The sequence below is a fragment of the Stegodyphus dumicola genome, chromosome 4 (genome assembly GCF_044657685.1).
Source record: "Stegodyphus dumicola isolate Sdum_Otavi_A_Nest chromosome 4, ASM4465768v1".
In the NCBI taxonomy this organism is placed as follows: domain Eukaryota; kingdom Metazoa; phylum Arthropoda; class Arachnida; order Araneae; family Eresidae; genus Stegodyphus; species Stegodyphus dumicola.
This window is the reverse complement of record NC_140771.1, coordinates 135389680-135409698: the sequence shown is the minus strand read 5'-3', so window position 1 is coordinate 135409698 and position 20019 is coordinate 135389680. Positions and strand designations below refer to the sequence as shown.

The window sequence follows — 20019 nt, the reverse complement described above, 5'->3', positions numbered from 1 at the left end:
CCTACCAAACGCATAATGCTCTTAAGTTTAAACGCATAACGCTGTTAAGCATGAATGCATTCAAGCTTGGTTTGAAATGTTGATCGGTTGTCGGAATAAAGACAGTCTCTCCTTACTTTATATTGGCGTAAACATTTCATTTTCCATCTTCGCTAAAGATGTAATAAAGAAATCTCTGTTTGTGTCCACGAGAAATTTATAATGAGTGAGAAAATTGGCTCTAACAGTGGAGCAATGACATTGTTTGTTCAGAGCGTATGGCCCATGAAACAATTCTTTCTGGATATTATCCAATAAATGAAGAAAACAGTATCACATGAATATACATTTGGAATTTGGATGCATTTTGGATGTAGATTTCAATCATCCTTTCGGATAAACTTGTCCAATCCATCCTCATTGAACTGAATAAGAGGGTCACAGTGAGAGTATATATAGTCGAATTACCCCTTTATAAACATAAAAACGGTTTCAATGCAATTCTTCCTTTAACAATGTCTTCTCCATTCATATTACAATTATTCTGAACAGCATTGGATGCTTTAACATTTTGGCTAAAAATTAAAAAATGATATAAAAATTGTTCATTTCGATCTACTTGGAATTTTATTATTGTATTCCATAAAAGGAAATAAATCATATTTCAAAAACAATTAAATGACAAATTAATAAAACAGTAATTATAGAAAGAGAACACACACATTATATATATCTAATATCTTGATGGCTGGGCGACAGCTGCAATGTATTGAAGATGGTGGCGTTGCAACAAGTTGGCGAAGGCTTTTCTGTATATCTATAAAGATGACATTTACAGACAGATGTGGCCGAAGACAAGACATAATTTATTACTGGACAACTCATTCTTGATATACATATCACAAACCATCAGGCACCCAATAGGCTTTCTAGACCAATTTTTAGAAGCTTGCATTTTCAGACAATGGACGACAAACAGCAATTATTCTCAACGTGTCAGCAAAGTCAGGCAAAATGGAAAAGTAAGTACGCATTAAGCAGAAGCGTGAAGTAAAGATTATGTTCTTTTTTGAAATACTGATCTGTGAGTGGATGAAAGATATCTGCAATGCCCGTAGCGTACGGTTCCATGGTGCAGATTAATTTTGAAATGATGGATTTTAGATTCATATTTATAAACAGTTACTATATGGTTAATGTTTTTCATTAAATAGTTATTTTATTGGTAACCATCATTATAAAAAAACATATAATACTTTCTAAATAGACCTCAAACTATCTCTCTTATGTCTGAAATTTCTTTTTGATTTTTTTCGATAATTTCTCGAATCTCAAGCGGCATATTTTTGTAAATCTCTACATTACTCTACATTGCTTCGAAACATAACAGGTCTGAATGTTCATGTAAATGGATGTAAAAAATTCTGCTAGAGCAAATTCCATGCATACGAGAAAAACGCTGTGTTTTCTATTCCTCGCTTGATCTTCTTAAAAATAACGGCTCATTTCTGTTCCAAAATCTTATTCGAGAATTTGAAGAAAAAATTATTATATTCATATAATTAATTTTAAAACAAAACAATAAGGATTTTCTGCCTTCAGAAAGAAGCCTTTCTTGAAATTGATAGCGGAAGTTATTAAATAAAGTTAAAATTCGGATAATTTCTCTTTGCAACAGTAATTTAAAAACATAATTGGAAGCATCCCATACAATTATTTTACTTTAAATTACAGATTTTATTTGAGGGATAAATCAGTCAACTGAAGAGCGTATATTTGCTACACACGTGACAAATTTGTCACGTGTTTGAAAAATATATGTTTATAGATAACTAGAGGGGAATCACGGATTATATGGAATTGATTGAATGAGGTAAGCAATTGTTGATATAATTTAAATTTCAGTTGTTAAAGCTGAGGAGTTAATGAAAACCAGAGCGATTATTTGAAGCGATAACTTTTCCTCCTCGTATCAGAGTACCCATGAATACGCTAATGTCTAATCGGTACTCAAGCAAATGATTAGATCAAATAAACTTCCTTAGTGAAATGATTAAATAATAGAAAGTAGGATTATGAACAATTACTTTCATGTACAAAACTGACTTTGGAAAGATCTCGTGAGTTTCGGAATACACCAGTGAGAACAATCCGATTATTACGCAATTAATGGGATTAGACAGAAATTAGGACAAATATTGGTCTGGATATCTCATTTAGGCTCGTACAATCGCTGTTGTTGAGTAAAAAAGAAAAGAAAGTTTATTCTATAATATTGATTCGCTGATGGATATTATGCTTTTATCCTCATTTAGTCAATTATTGGGTTAATTATCAGCAACAGAGGGAGTCGCGTTTTAGAAATATTCTTTTTTTAATCATTTTTCATTTAGCAACAATTTCTTCAGTGCAAAATCTTTGAAATGTAATTAATACAGTTTCGATGATCGCACTGTATCAAAATAATAATCTGATCTATTGTTATTTTTTATCCTCTTCCAAAATACACCATTTTCTTCAAATGTAGTTTTCCTCTTTTAAATTAATATATGGTACTTCTCGTATATTCCAATTATACATATTAATTATATTTTCACTGCAGTTTGTTAAAAGGATGGGTGTAAACGAAAGAATAATATTATAGGGCATTCGAAACTTTTACAGTACCTGCTTATTAAATTTAAAGCCTGAAAATCTGCAGCAGAAAATAAATTCAATTGTTTGAAGCAGCAAATAATAAATTCATTTGTTTGAAACAGCAAATTTGACTAATAAATTCCATCCATTTTACATGAATGTTTCATAAAATGTATAAAGAAAAAAAGAAATAACTTAGGAACAAATAGTGACAGTTAGATAGTTATGGCTAATAGCTAAATGTTTAGTGGAACATCTATACTACTTTTTAACTCAGTCCGGTAGTTATGGACTACAAAAATATTAAACATCTTTCACGATGTGTGAGCTATTAGAAAATAAGGATGAACATCTTAAAACGCGTTGTTTTCATGCATTTTTTTAAAACTTTGTTTTTATAAAGGGTGTTCCAAAATGCATGCAAGATTTGAATTTTGCGCCTTTTGTCAGATAAAGTGTTGCCAACAACAACATACCCCGAAAAAAAAAAAAAAAAAAAAAAAAAGACGTGACAGCTGACAATTGAGGGCTATTGATAATGGAGCGCTACACGAATGTACAATATGTTTTCATTGTTGACCAATATTTTAAAAATAACGAAGCTTTATCCGCTCTGTTCGCAATTTTTGTACAAAATATGGTCGGAATAGTGATTTAACTTCATCAGCTGCGACGAGATTAATTAAAAATTTAGGAAAACTAGAAGTGATCTTAAACACTGGCTGTTCATCAACAAGTTGTTCAACACAAAATATCAAAGCAGTTCGTCAGATCGTTGCTGAGAGTCCAGGGACATCAGTTCAACAGTGTGGTTAGGAACTTCACTTTTCAAGATGCTCTCTACAGTGCATTCTCATGCATCTTAATGTTTGTAAAGTTCAGTTTGACTCAAGAACTTGAAGCCTACTGACCACGCACAGTTCATTGAATGGATTATGAAACAACAAGCGGATGCTGTTTTTTCAAACAAAATTATTTTCAGCGATGAGGCTCATTTTTGTCTCGAAGGCTTGGCTAATCGACAAAATTGCCGCATATGAGGTTCAGAAAATGTACAATTGATTGAGAAACAAATGCATCCAGAACGTGTCACTGTTTGGTGCGGAATTTGGGCTTGAGGCATCATCTGACCATTTTTCTTCGAAAATGCGGCTAGTGAGGCAATAACAGTTAATGGTGCTTTCTATCGCGACATGATAATCCAGTTGTTTTGTGTCAAAATTGCAAGATTTGGATGTGGACGACATGCTATTTCAACAAGAGGGGTACCACATGCCATACAGCCCGAGAAACAATTTAATTCCTACATGAGTCATTTCCCGGTCTTGTTATTTCCCGTTTTGATTATGAGAACTGGCAGCCCAGATCACGTGATTTAACCCTGTTGGACCTTTTTCTTCGGGGGTGAGATTTCTAAATCTAAGATTTATGCCAACAAGTCCACGACCATGCACGCCTAGAAGGAGGAGACCGAGCTCTGTATCAACGAACTTCAGTCACATTTATGCAAAACAGTCACGGAAAATGTGAACAAAAGAGCACATGTGTACCAACACAGCCGTGGAGGCCATTTTACAATTTTTAACTATAAACCTGCACTTTCTATCAAAATTACTTCTTGCGTGAATTTTGGGACACCCTTTATTATCCATGTACTTGTCAACAGAAAATAATATATTCTTGCAAAAGTATTATGATAATTTTTAAAAGGGAAGCCTAAACTTCTACGATCTCCCAAAATCTAGTTGTGAAAAATGTGCTTAGCGAAAGTCGCGTTCACATCTTCTTGAAACAACGAATATGTTTGGAAAGAATTTCAAATTTCTCGCAGAATGTTTCCTTTCAAAGATATATTAAACATAAAATTCAACAGAATGGCTTTAAAAGGTGTCTTACATAACAGATGCCAGAGCATTATTTCAACATTTTTTATTATCCAGAGATCTTCTGCTGAAATGCGTTGAGCAAGGTCTAATCACATTATGTTTCCGCTGCGAGGGACTGGACGTCGAAAGGGACAATTATCAATACTCGCACATTTCCAGGAAACCCAAGTAGCTAGGTTACCATTTTCACTTACCACAAAGGCCAGAACAGTAATCGATTATCGCTCAAATTGGGATCATGTAATCTTAGCAGAACTTTCGTCTGATTGGTTTATCTCTATCCAGGACACAGGTCCAGCCCAGATATTTTCGGTGAGGTTTGAAAAATTTCTGTATAGCTGCAACATTGTTTCCGTAGCTAGGCAAAACTTCGCTTCCAACGGGGCTCGTTTTTTTAGGAATCCTCCTGTTTAAACCAGTGCTACCAGAATCTCGTTTCTCAGAAAAGTCTCGTTTATCAGAAAAGTTAGGGACTGTTGCTAGAAGTGATATCCTATTAACGAAACAACTATCTAACATTACTATACATAACTATACATTAAGTTCTGCGGATTACGGTGTAAAAAATAGTAAATAAATTTAATCATAATATTTAAATTATTACAATGATGTAACTAGTTTACTCTCTGATTTAAATATTAACTCATTGTTTTAACATTCATAATCAGTTATTATTTTAACATTTTCTCTCATTTTTAAAGTCTGCAATGCATAAAATGAACTATAAGTTCCTGATGTGTTGAAATGGTTCAGTGAACCACCTGATGTGTTGAAATTAAATATTGTGAATTACTTTATCCGATACATTCTCGCTCAAATCATTACACGTGCACAAAAATAAATAAATAAATAAAATAAAATAAACTTTCAAATTTTATGTTACGCCCAAAGGTGCGTTTTTTTCATTTACACATACATGTTTCAAGAGAATTTCAGCTAACGCTACACTGGGCTAAAAATATTTAAAAACAGCATAAGTCCAACAGTGAGTCGTACGCGCTGGAGATAAAAATGCTTTATTCCTTACAGTGTTGCCACTGTTCGCTTTAAAATTGTTGAGTTTTTTTTTAAATCAAAAATTCGTTAAAGTTTGACAAAATATGAAATAAGCAATAAAACAAATTCCAAATTCGGGCTTTCAGGTGCTGATGATCGGGTGGAGGACTATGTTAATTAAAATTTGATGAATGTAGGTGCCGTTGTTTTTCTTTAAAACGCTAGAAACATACATACATTCATGCAGATTCTTCATCGATTATTTTCTTTAAAACAGGGCGATAATCTTCGATGGCAACAATAGGAAAAGTGATTCGACGCAAAATGCCATTTCGAGACTAATAGCCCTTCTGGTTTAAATCCCATTTGGGCTAAAAAATACTGGAAAAGTACAGTTTAACATTTAATTGGAGTGAAAAATTTTTGTGCTATATAATTTCACGTATTAAGATACTTTTTTTTTTAAACCTACACCAGAGAATTTGTGTCAGGTGGTTTCATAATTTACGATACTTTGTAAAATCCTAAATTAAATTGACAGAATTGTTAATTAAAGTCTAAACACGAATTCAGATTTCCTCTTGTTTAAATACATCGCTGTTAAAAAAACTTACACTAAAATTTTAGCGAATTTTATTAGAAGGAATGATTGTCTACCAGACAGCATTCTTATTTATGTTAATTATAATATAATTCAATAATATGATAGGCTAGTAGTACGATAACATGTAATGATTATTTGACACTTCATTAATAAAAAATCAGTATGAAATTTATTTCTTATTTCAAAATCTATAAAATTTGTCGTTATTACTATGTAGAAGATCTATATTTAAAATATGGTAATCTTTAAGTTGGCTATATATACAGTTACCAATAAAATAAATACAGTATTATAATAAATATGTGCTACAGTTTACCAACTGAATAAAACAGGAGTCACTATGTCTACCTCATGCTGATTAAAAGAAATTATACAATGAAACTGTTTCATTATAGTGGTTACACAGGCATTCAAGCTATTTTTTACATCCACAGAAATGACAAAATCATTCTCAAAAGAATTTCAGAAAGATTTATAAATGTTTAGCATTATCAGTTTCTTTTATCAAGAACCAGTTAAATTCTGTTATTTTCTATAACCAACTAACTCTTGATGGATATGCATTCATGTAGTTTTTCTGCGTTGAAGAAGTGAAGTTTCGATCTTGCCATAATAGACAGCAGTGAATAAATAATAATAATAATAAAAATAATAATAATAAACTTGTTCAAGATGCATCGATCACGCGTAATCGAAGTTATAAAACATGAAGGCGGAACTATTTTAGCACAAATATATTTTTATTTTATGGAACTAACTAAAATAATTTAATTATTTTTCGTATGTTATTTATCATTTTTTATGCAGCGAACAAATAAAATCTCAATAAAAATACTAATAACACAATGGAATTAAATAAGAAACATTTTTACCAAGCAATACAATTCTAAAAATATACGCATAATTTTGTGAATATAATCATATCCCAAAAAAGTATATAAATTTTGAATATCATGTTTCATAAAATGAGATATCTTCCTTTATTAGTTTCCGGTTTCAGTTCATGTAAAAGAACATACATTGCAACAAAGAGTTAAATTAAATTAAATTAGTTATTGTTTTCTAATTTTTTAGCGCGTATAAAGGCGGACTCGTGCAGCCAGAAACCTGGCATCTTTCTTCCAAACACCAAAGAATTTCGCGGTTAAATACCGCTTTTCCTCATTATGCATTCAGTCGTGATTCTAAAACTACGTTCTGGCCGGAAATAGTAAGTTGAAGTTAAGAATCGACAGGAAAGGAATTTAAAATTTAACTGTTAACAAAATGAACATAATCCTTACAGAACATATCTTTAGAATTTCCGATACACAGTCCCGCGCACTGGAGATAAACGTTATTTTCCATACAGTATTGCCACTGCTCGCTTTGAAATCGCTGAGTTTGTTAATCAGAAATTCGTTAAAGTGCTACAAAGGATGAAATCGATAAAAAGACAAATTTCAAATTCCAAATTAAGACTTTCAGATGCCCATATTTGGGTGGAGACTTACGTTATTCAGAATTTGATGGCTCTAGGTGCAGTTGTTTTATCACAATGCGAGAAACTTACATACATTTAAGCAGAGTCTTCATTACTTAATTTCTTTAAATATAACACAGGGCGATAATATTTGGTGGCAACAATTTGAAAAGTGAACCGTGAATCAATGCAAAATGCTAAAACGAAATTCATAGCCTTTCTGGGCTAACACCTTTTGGTCTAAAAAAAAAGAGAAGTTACAGAATTTAATAAATTAGTAAGGTCATTACGATCTTAAAACCAGACAATTATCAAATCCACAATATTTTTTTAATTGAGGCAACTATTTCTTCGGGAAAATTATTGGAACTTAGTACGCACAATGACCCTCATTAGGAGGATTAGAATTATCGTTGTTAATCCGATTCAAAAGTTAAAACATGACACAAACATTGGCAGTATCATACTCGACTTGTGTTACGCAGTCTTCTGAAACATTTAATGACAGATTACGTAGCTACTTTGAGATTGTATAGCAACAAATCGGAAGAAAGGACACAACGCTTAGGAAGTAAATGGAGCGTGTTGTAACACAATGACGAGTGAAAGGCCTCCGGGAGTAAACGAGACTATTACTGAAATCCTGATACGTTCTGTCAGCTACTGTTACTTTCATCTTTCAAAAATTACTTTACATTCTGAAATGAATAAATCCTTGACATCAGATTGCTGCTTTATTAGACACGAAAAAGGAGGAAATGCGTACGTAACAAAGACTATAATCTATATCATATCCTAAATTTTTCGCCGGTATAAGTTACATAAATATTACTGGTATTACTGGTATTAAACAGCTGTTCCCTTAGAAAGCCTGTGGTTTCCATAGCAGTCAGTACACTAACATTTGGGGGGGGGGGAGATCTACATCGCCGTTACGATTTTAAAATAATTTCTTTTTAAGTTAATAGTATGTATAAGAAAGAATTTATGTTCTTGATCTTAAAAAAAAAAAAAGTTAAGCTAAAGAAATGCTCGTTGCATTATTTACCTAAACCTTTTTTGGGTTCTCGGAACATAGTTTAACATTTTCTAATTCTTTTTCAAAAGCAAAGGAAAAAATTCCTCAATACCTTTCTCTTTAGTATTCTTCCCCCCCCCCTCTGTTTCTAAGATGATATTTCAAAACGTTTTCAAAAACTCATTAAGCCTTTTGAAGGTACTTTACAAAAAAAAAAAAAAAAAAAAAAAAACTGGAAATCGAATGACAATAAAATCAAATTTGCTACAACAATAAGTTTTTAATTTATAATTCGTCTTCTGAAGTCTCAGAAATTATTATTGCTGTTTATTATTATTTAATTGATAAACTTCTTATTAAACGAACTGTGACACAATAAATCTGTTACCTAGAGTTGATTAAATGAATTAGTAAAAAATCGAGAGCATAATACACTTTCTATAACGTACTGAATGAGTTACATTACTTGAACCTTTCATCAACGAAACAGTTATATACTTCTTTTAATATCCTTTGGTAACTTTTCTAGCTGCTAGCATTTCTGATAAAAGAAAGCATATCTTAGCTAATATCTACTTAAAAAGCATTTATTAACTGCTAAGCATCTTATGCTTTAGACTAAAAATGAAGAAAAAGATTAATACCCTTAATATACAACAGTGCTCCGCAACCGGTGTGCCGCGGCACACTGGTGTGCCATGAGTAGGATATAGGTGTGCCGCAATCAAATACATGTATTTGACATTTTGCAATTTTTTATCATGTATTTAATACACAATGACAATTTTTTTCCTTAATAATGTCTTTTTTAAATGTTTTTATATATTTCACTGTTGTGTGTGTGATTGTAAGTGTGTCAGCATTTGAATTTTTTCGGCACTTCCTTGATAACTCGGAACTCTTTGGTGTGCCACGAAATTCCAGAAAGATTTTTTGTGCGTCGCAGGTGAGAATTGCGGAGAACTGATATACAAAATCTTTTTCAGGCATCCCATATACATCATCATGAACAAAGATTTTGGCCACGAAGTGCCATTGCATTTATATAAAAGCCTTCCGAATAATGTCTATCAATGCAAAATGATTTAGTGACATTTAGCACATTGCGTGGTAAACTATAAAGAGGATTTATAACTAGGAAAATGTCCGAGAATAGTAAAGCAAATTATTTTTCTTGTGGTCCATCAGCTAAAAAGGCGGAAAAAGGCAAATAAAGACGGATATGTAATTGAATAAATTTTTATTACATTTAATCTTCATTTCATAAGTATATCACTACCAATATATGTTTCTTTTTCCCAAGAGAAGCAGTTAAAAAGATTTTAACTTTGTGAAAAGAAATAAATGTTTGAGAAATTAATTATTATCGATGAAAACTACCTTTGTCCATACGTTGATAATCGGACTAGTTAGCACGGATGGTATCAGTTGGAATCCCAGATAAAGCCGGCATATATGTGATTGTAATGTCTTTATGGAATATTGAAGCTTAAAATTTGGTTATATGAAATTTGTATCGAGAGGCTTGTGCCACAGACTATCAGATTCTACTCTTCAGTGCCTTCGTTGAAAACTGGGATGAAGCTAAGCAAGAAAACGTTATATGCTTTGCTTTTATTAAGCAATCCAGACCAGATTGATCATAAGAATTATAAAATTATTTGCATAAATAACATTACTAAGAAATATTTTTTATCTGAAATAGCATCTTGTGTATATCTTCCACTGCCAAAAATACGATTAATATCAGGAAAAGGCAATAACTTTTCTTGCTCCATAAATGGTCATTGCCTCGACATATTTACAATACATTCTATTAAAGAGAACTACAATTTTAACTGTTATGTCTTCTTTACTTATATTATTAAAGAAGAACACTTACTTTATTTTACTGCACGGTAACCTATGCATTTCAGTGATTTTAGCTACATTCGAATCTGGGCGAAGTTTCCGTTTTTTACGTGCTTCTAAAAGAAGAAGGAAAAAAATGCTCCTGAAATGGAAGCAGGAAAAGCTTCATCATCGCTTAAGATGTGCAAGATACCCCAAAAAATTAAGATTAGGCATTTCCTAGGCTAAGCTTAACTTTAATTAAAATTTTTACGAAACTCATGCGTGAAAGCTCTTGACATAAATGTACTCAAGTATTTGATTTTAATGCGACTAGTTTAGAATAGTGCGCAGTAGTGCAACAAACAGATCTAAGGACAGAGGAGGTAGTTTTATTGTATTGCTCTAAACTTTATTTATTTATTTTCTCTATTATATGGTCTGAAATGATTATTTTTTTAAGGAAGGAATACTTTATTTTATGTTGTTGCCCAACGACGTTTCTGATAATATGTATTTTGTATAAATATGTCAGAAATTATGAGATAGTTTCAATAAATTAGGGTGATAGAACGAGCTGAGTAATGTGGGAATTTTAGCAAAGAAATTATCACATTCTTTATCCATACTGTCGTGGTGTAAGCGGTTAGAACGTCCATCTAACAACTGGAGGAAGCTGGTCAAAAATCTGGAGAAGGCATACGCTTCTTGCTCCGAAAAATATGATGTCTTTGCAATTTTAATTAAATTTTCTCTTAAAAATCCCTTTGAAGACACACAAATTCTTAATACCTATTATATATATATATATATATATATATATATATATATATATATATATATATATATTATAAGGTATTTCTCTCGCCTTCCTAGCGTGCTTTCGTGGTGTAGTGGTTCTGCACGCTGGGCCGGCATTCCAGAGGTCCGTGGTTCGATTCCCAGCGAAGGCGTTTGCACATTTTTCTTCTCTCCGGCTGTTCTAATTAACCTAATATCTCTACAGTGGCGATCGAACTAAAAAGGGTGTTGGATGATGATTCTCCTCACCCAGGATTTGGCGATTGGTCCCCTAAAAACCCAGCCGCCCTTTAAAAGGGGGAGTTATTCCAGAGGTTCGTGGTTCGATTCCCGGCGAAGGCGTTGCTAAGTTTTCATCTCTTCGGCTTCCAAAAATTACCTAATGTCTCTACAATTTTCCAGAACTTAAAGATTATTAAAGAAAAATATTCGTAGTCAATCCATTTATTTTCAGGTCTGTAAAATTAGTCTGGGTTTCATGTAGGTTGAAACAGCATTTTAACTTTATTCATATTATTTATCTATTTTGTGTATAATATCTCTTTGTTTTCCTTGTAAAATCTCTGCAGTTCTTCATTTATTGTTTCTATTTTTCAGCAGTCGTAAGTTAATAGTCTCATCATAAGTAGTATGATTATACGCAATCTGAATATTTAAAAATATAAGTTTTTTCTTAGAACACTAGAAACAAAAAAATAAGTCATGCCCTCGTTAAGAACCGAAGCGAATAGATCTATAAGTTCTTTGGTGGACGTGGCTAGCAGTTGCACCTCGAGAGCCTGTGCAGAGGAATATAATAGTTCCTTATAGATAAACCATTTGAAATATAAACCTGAGTGTTAATAGATGCCTCTACTGATTAATAATTTGCGGAATTTTAATGTAAATGAATTCATAAACATCAGACGTTGTTCTGCAGTGTACCCGAAATTCTTAATTTTCTTTTCTATACCTCGACTTCTTCAAAATATTATATATTCTCCATGAATTAGAATATTATTCTGATGAAACAACAGCTTTTATGTCGTTTTTTATGCAGACCAGAAGGCAGATTTAAAAAACACTAAAGAAAATAGAGGACGACAGAAATGTGATAAGTAAACGTTCCTAGATTTTTCCTAGATAGTTTCTCACAAACTGATATCGATAAAATAAACTAAATCGAGAGATTAACGTCTGAGATCTAGACCAAGTTATTATGTAGACATAACCAAGATATTACGTAATTTGATTCTACACATTTAACCACACGTGCATCATTCATTCGTTAACAGCACAATAGCTTGTTATGCAATGCAATATTTGATTAACTCAGTATCATAGGAAACATCATTGTTATAGAATTCCTCAATAGTCATTGTTATGGAAGAATGTGAACATTTATAATGAAATTCAGTAAACACCGTGAAATATTAACAGTATTCATTAGCATCATATACATAATATTTAATTGCACCATCTAAATAACGGAAAAGAGAAAAATTATTTCTTTAAATACAAAGCTTAAATCTGTGTTTCTCCTAATTTTTGTATCATTTAACTCATTATGTTTCGCTTAGGGGTACGCGCATATAGAATAATAACCAATACAAATGTTAATACTTAAAATAACTTGGAAGACTTTTAAATTACTGAGATACTGAATGAATGTAATAAGAGAATATTTTGGTATACGATTATTCTGTTTTTAGGTAAAAATGCTGCGTATACTGTATGTCTATTTTCTAAACAACAATAAAGAACTAAATCAGAAATTAGACATTCTCTTTAAATTTCTTTTTCTTTTATGGTGCTTGTTGCAGTCAAAATAGTGAGCAGATTTTTTGGATCCTCAGTTTCAGGTTTTTTGCTTAGCCAGTTTATCAATCGAAACGATACTATATGTTGATCTACTTCATCACAAATTGATACCCTGAGAATGCATATTACATAAAAATTCTTGAAAACTTATAATAATAAAACATTAAAATGTACATCGCATTAATCTACAAGAAAAAAGCGGTAAGTTTGGGCATATTTTATAAAAGGTTGCTTGCTACACAATAAAAACAGACCACAAGACTTCTATATAAATTCAGTCAAAAATCATTAAATAGATTTATAAAATTTTCAGAATATAGCACTTGCACTGAATGGCGAGGATTTATCTTTCTTGAACAATAAATTTAGTACAATTTATAATTCGCAGAACTGTGTATATAGGGGCAAAGCAGTTGTAACAACGAAATTTCAAAAACGCGTAAGGGTGAGGACTAAACATAATTTATCATCTAAAGACCACTATAAAAATTAGTCTTGCTGTATTTTCAGCGCAGGCGTTTTAAACTGTGTATTATATGCCGTGTTATTATAGTTAATATGGAAGCCTTATGGAAAAATACACTAAGGCTATGATGCTCATGGGAACGAATATCTTCGGGAAGAAGACTAATTTTTATGGAATACATGAGGAAAACTATGAATGAACACATGCAATCAGCCTATTTGCTTGATGGGCTGATTGCATAGAAATATTCGTTTGCCCATATTTGGACGCAGGTTAAACTACCAGTGTACAGCGATATTACCGTTTTATAAATAGTAGCACCTTTTTGTCAAAACGAAACAGTGAAAAGCTCAAATAAAAATAAATGTATAAAAACAAAGTCAGATTTGAAATGTTTTTTGCGTATTTCATAAAATGCTGGTTAAAATAAAATAATAAAATTTATTTATGCTAAAATAAATTCTGTGAATTATGTAAACACAGAGTAAACTTGTATTAAGTTTGTATGTATTTAAAAAATCACTTATAATAAAATCACTGGATTTATTATGAATATATTACATGAAATTAAATATTTTTTAACAGGCTAATATAAAACCAGGTTTTACCAGATTTCGTCTATCTCCCTCTCTAGTCCTCAAAAAAATCTTTAGGGCGAAAAAGTAAAGCCTAATACTTAAAAATGAATATATGTTTGCCTAGACTAGAAGAGAAACACGCTAATGTGACAATCAAAATCGTAAAAAACAACCTTATATTTAGCGTAGGTATAATGAAACACTCAATCGATTTCGAGGGCAGCTAAAGGTCCCTCCTCATCAAGAGAAAGAAATACATAGAAAGAAGAAAATAGGAATCACAGAAACACGTGGTGCTTATCAGCACTGCACGTGGTTATAACTAGATTTTTAATCAGAGTTGCACTGGCCGCCTACTTTTACTGAGCCAGACTGCCTACTTTTACTGAGCCAGGCTGTCTGATCAAGCATAAAGAAATATTAGCGAAGTTAAAATAGGGAGCGAGGGGCAGATGCACATTACGCTCAAAATCTGAACTTCTTATTTCTGTGATTCCTATTTTCTTCTTTCTATGTATTTCTTTCTCCTGATGAGGAGGGACCTTTAGCTGCCCTCGAAATCGATTGAGTGTTTCATTATACCTACGCTAAATATAAGGTTGTTTTTTACGATTTTGATATGTTTGCCTATTAAACAATTATAACGCTATGTCACAAATTATTATGTAATGTAAATAAGCTTTAAATACCTAAAGGAGTTACACAGCTAATATAATTGCGAATGATCATGGGATATTTCTTCATGGAGAATTATGACGACTCCGGTCGTAAAAAATCTCCGATGTAAGAAATTTCCTGTTGTAAGAAAGAAAGCAAAATTTTGAAAACAATCTTTATATTTATTAAATTTTGGTTCTAGTTTAAGATTTAAAAAATTCATAATTTTTTAATATAGGAATGTGAATGATGTTTTCAGTTTTTTTAATGCTTGCTTTTAAATTCTTATGTTATTATGTGGCTATCTCGCCATCCCGTTTTTAATGAAAAACGATAATAAAACTCATCAGAAAACCTGAATTCGCTTTTAGATTTTATAACCCTTTACCCTTTAGGGATACCTGACATTTCGCATATATTAGACAATTTTAAAAGTTAAACGCGGGTTTAACCATCACAATGCCTGGAAGATGATCTGAGAATTGTTTTCATGATACTTTGAAATGAGATCATGTATTAGGGGCAATGACACGTGAGTTCCCAGAAGTATGGTGTGAAAACTTAACATATCACAGCTGCAAAGACTGATATTAATGCGTAAGTTACACTTTCATAGCACATTTTTGTCTGCTTATTGTCATGAAAACTGCTGAAGTTCAAGGTCAGACTATACAATTTCTTTGCGCTCGAGCGACCCAAATCACTTCCTCCACTTAACTGTAGCTGCTTCTTTTACTTATTATTGTTATTTTCATCATTTCAGTTGTTTTGTTTTTTAATCGATAGGAAAGCATGTCTAGTAGCGGCGTTGTGACCTTGTTCTAGTTTTTAATATGTCCATCCTAGGAACAACTTCGTTTCTGAAAACAGCTATGCTTATAAAAAGAAAGCAGTAAGCCATTATCTATGTAGATACTTCGCTATCGGGTGTTGGCGTAACAGGTTGCGATGAGCTAGATTCTTAACCGTATTCTTAGAAGAAATATTTCGAAAATTTCCGGGAACCATAATTCACGAGGATAGCGGATTTGAAGCCTAAAGTCATCTTCGACTATTATTACATATGCAGATTTTTTAGACTAAATATTCATGAAACACGCATTATAATTATTGAATAGGTAATTATGCATTCCTGGATACATAATAAATACACTGAAGCATTCAAATTGACAATCATTTAATAAATGTAGATAACTTCTCGAAACCACAGTGGTTAGATTTCTGACAAACAAGCATAATGCTAAGCTACACGGAAATACAAAATAACCCAGAAAAACAGAGTTAGGTTTGGTTCTCAAACTATAATTTTTAATTCCTAAATTTAAACAAATATTGGAAAATTGGATAATTATAAATTTATTGCAGCAGTTAAGAAATATGTAAAAGAAATAATATTGTATAAAGGGACCTGTAGCTTATCGAGTTGATGAAATCGTCAGACCTTTGTTAACTTTGCCTAGTACAGAAGGCAAATTACACGGGTTTCTCATGACGAGTTTCGTATGTATTAAAATTAGCGAGTAAACAAGCCAAAAATATAAACTATTTTTTTTTTATAAAGTATCCCATGGAACAAACCTCTCAGACACATTCCAAAAAATACATTGCTTATAAATATTTGTCATATTCATAAATTGAAACTAATATTCCTCTGTTTTATTTGGAATGTGCTATAACAACCTGCATAATAAATTTTAAAATATTACAAAATGCCCTTACAAATGTATATTGCAGTGTTGCCGCTTTTAACAAAACGTTTTATATTTTTTGCAGACACAAGCTGGGAAACAATCAACAGCTGATGTCAACAGCATATTTTCCGAGATAAAATTCAACTGTCAGAACAGAGTTTTAGGTTACTATGCAGATCCACATTTCGACTGTGAAGTTTTCCATTTTTGCCACAAAGATGGCACACGGGTTACCATCCCTTGTTTCCAGGGCAGTCAAAAGCACAGGATTTGTCATTTAAAGGAGACTACTCCAACAGCATGTTCGGGTCTACATTTCGTTCTGCCAGAGGACTTAATAGGAAAAAAAGATTCCACGACAGCGGCTGCTATAAACGATGCTACAGATTACAAAATTTCAAACGTTATTCCTCAGCCAAACCAAATGCTCGATGCGAAGGAATCTAATACCACACCCTTAAGTTCCGACAACGATGACGCTGATAATGAAAGAACAGAGGAGCTGGATAGTATCTTCGAAGTTTTCAGCGGCATTTTGAAAGAAATAGAAGCAGATCAACCATTAGTGAATGAAACACGTAGCAGAAGTCAATTTAGGTTCAAACCATCCACGTTTAGTCGTGGTTCTCATCAACATTCGTCTGCAGAAATGAGAGGTTCAGAACTAGATGGATTATATGGCAAAGAAAAAAACGCGCATGAAAATGGAAAGTTTCTAGTAGAGGTACATAAAAATGAAGATGAGAAAAATGCAGGCACAAATTACAGTTTATTTCAAAGGAAAGCAAAAAAATTATTTTTAATCTCTAAATCAGATAAAAAGATTGCGGCTAAAAATCCACGAAGAAAAAAAAGAAATGTACAAAATGCAAACATTCATCGACCATATGCTATTATATATGCCAAAGTTCCTGACATTACTGAAGAAAGCAGAATATATAATTCCGCGAGCTCACGTCAGGTAACGATTACTTTATTTTGTTTACCTTCATGAGGTAGCATTTGATTGTTATTTTAATAATTTTACTGCCAAATACTTAACAGTTTTCTTTCATTGGGTTCATTCAATTCTGCTTCATAATTTTGTGTTAATCGTTAAAATCGTTGTATTAATCGCATAAAGTTAAAATCGTTTATAATCTTTTTTTTTTTTCAATTTTCCCACAGGATAGATTGGAGGTGCCTTTTGCTCCAGCAATAGTCCCAGCTGATGTTCCAGTAGTTCCAGTCACTATAGAAACACGCCGTAAAAAGAAATCAAAATCAAAGAAATCTAAACGCCCACAGAAAACACTAGAAGCACATTCTTCCTCAGATAATGAATTTCAGGATTATCAGCAGACATCTGAACAACGAAATGTTTTATTTTATGTTCCTGACCAAGGAGGGAATGTCAGACAGTTAAGCTTACAGCAACCTGGAATAGCAGATCCTAGATACCCCACTGGAGGTTCTGTAATACAAACACACAGGCAACCGGCGCAAAGGCCAGCTGAAAGGCCCCAGCAACCACAAGTTCAAAACGGCGTACAAAACAATAACCAAGCCACTTACCCTCACAGTTTAAGCAATGTGCAACTACCGAACTTTCCGTTTCAGCCACCATCTTTTCTAAATAACCCAGGTCAATCCTCATATTATTTTGATCCTCAAGCACTTCTGCAAAATGATGGGGTTTCACTTTATGGAACACAGTTTAGGCAACCTAATCATTTACGAGCTCAACCTGAACAAGTTGAACGCGTCATCCGCCCTCAGTCACAGTCAAGTCAAACAAACAGTGATTCCCACAGTCATTTAAATACGGCTTCTAACAGCCGATTACATGGGGGACAGGAGAGTGTTGTTAACCAAGCAAGAGGCAGACCACAAAATCTTCAAAATGGGGCTGTCAATAACCAAGAAAGTGAAAATCCACGAAATCCACAAGTACATGAAAATCTCCCTGATTTCCAAAATGCGTTCTACAATAACTTCCCAGGATTTCAAGTGTATAACGCTCCTTTCGCCCATCCAAATATACTTCACTTAGGGCCAACATCGCAGGCTGAAGCCCAACATTCCCTTTATTCTAATCAACAACAACCAGCTGCAGGGCTTTACCAGGCTAGTCCTGATCAAACATTAAATCAAGGAAGACTTCAACAGCAAACTCCTGAACAGTTTCTAGCCCAACAAAGACCAGCGCAGCAGAATCCCCGAATCCAAAGCAATAATCAACCTGAAATTGGTGGGCATGGCGTTCCTTACCTCCAACAACAGAATCAAGTGGCAAATTTAGGTTCAGTAACTCCACATCAAGACAGGTAATTTATTAAATTATTATATATTTTTTCAAAATTTAAATCGAATAAATATAAACTGAACTAAAGATGGGAATCGAAATCTTAAAGATTTATGCAGCTTCATGGAAAAAAAAAATGCCTATTATATTAAACAAACAAACAAACGATAAATATCGAAGTTTATAAATACTAATGCATGCAACAAAAATATATTTATTCCGGATTCTTGATAGTTGTACTGTGATGCATTCTTATTTGCAATTTAAAAATTTTACGTACGTGAATTCTTGACACTTAAAGCTAAATAAATCGAAAGGCTGCTAAGAAAGGGATGTGCGAATCTTCGAGCTAGAAATCGCTCCGTAAACTTTCCTATAGTGATACGCAGGGGGGGGGGGCCAAGAGCGATGCGCAGTGCAGGGAGAAAGTTATGCCACATACGCATGACGTCATGTGGGTGACAGCGTTAGTTCTTGGCTTTTGTTTACTTACGTTGCATCAACAGTTTGATTTGATTTGTGTTGTTAATTTGCTATTATACCTAGGCGGAAGTGGCAAATTGTGCTATAGCGTTGTGTCAGAATTATACACGTTAATACCTTTTTTGGCGGAAAACACTCTTTACAACCGGATAAAATAACTATTTTTTAATGAATTTATGTAGCTTTCATACATAACTGTGATGTAATTTTACATTTATTTTTCATTTTACTGCTATTTTACATTTAAATTGAAAAATTTCTCATTTTAAATCATTTTTTATCATAATCTTCATTTTGTGTATGAGGCTTACATCGTAGTGAGATATTTAAACTCATGTCATGTTTACCAATACTGAGTACCTGAATGATTAGTTAATAAATTCGCGTATCCAACTTCATTCACATGTTTTGGTTACTTTCTTTACATCCCAAACGGAATTCTATGTATTGAAGTAGCGTCTGGGTTAAGCTTTGCGAACTAAGTAAACTGATACATGCCTCACCGTGAGGAAAGAACAATTTCTCGACCTCACTATGATGCAAACATCGAATGAGTGAGTGACATATTTCTTTCAGTGTTATTTAACTGATGCATACAGGTATGTGTGATGTAATTTAATTGATATAACTTACACATGCTTGAACCTGAAGGAAATCAAATCTGTGTATAATGCTAGAATAAAAATAGCGAAAGAGTAAGTAAGATATTCTGTTCAGTGTTATTTAACTGCTGCATATGTTTTAATTTTGATTCCATATAACTTGTTTTTAATTATAAGAGAAAGAAAAATAATTCAATATTGAACACATATTTCGAGTATAACAAAAGTATTTTAAGAAACAACCT

The 20019-nt window shown here is 32.7% G+C and overlaps 2 protein-coding genes across 2 annotated transcripts in view; one reads left to right on the top strand and one right to left on the bottom strand.

Annotated features, from left to right (window-relative positions):
• Window positions 1-20019, bottom strand: part of LOC118196927 (glucose-6-phosphate exchanger SLC37A4-like) — a 145732-nt gene that overhangs the window by 64898 nt on the left and 60815 nt on the right. The gene's annotated exons all lie outside the window — the stretch shown is intronic.
• LOC118196930 (uncharacterized) overlaps window positions 1-20019 on the top strand; it is a 56124-nt gene that overhangs the window by 27274 nt on the left and 8831 nt on the right. The window contains exons 4-5 of the mRNA XM_035368402.2: window positions 16488-17366; window positions 17573-18711. Coding sequence (XP_035224293.2) covers window positions 16488-17366; window positions 17573-18711 — 2018 coding nt within the window. The remainder of the gene's footprint in view (window positions 1-16487; window positions 17367-17572; window positions 18712-20019) is intronic.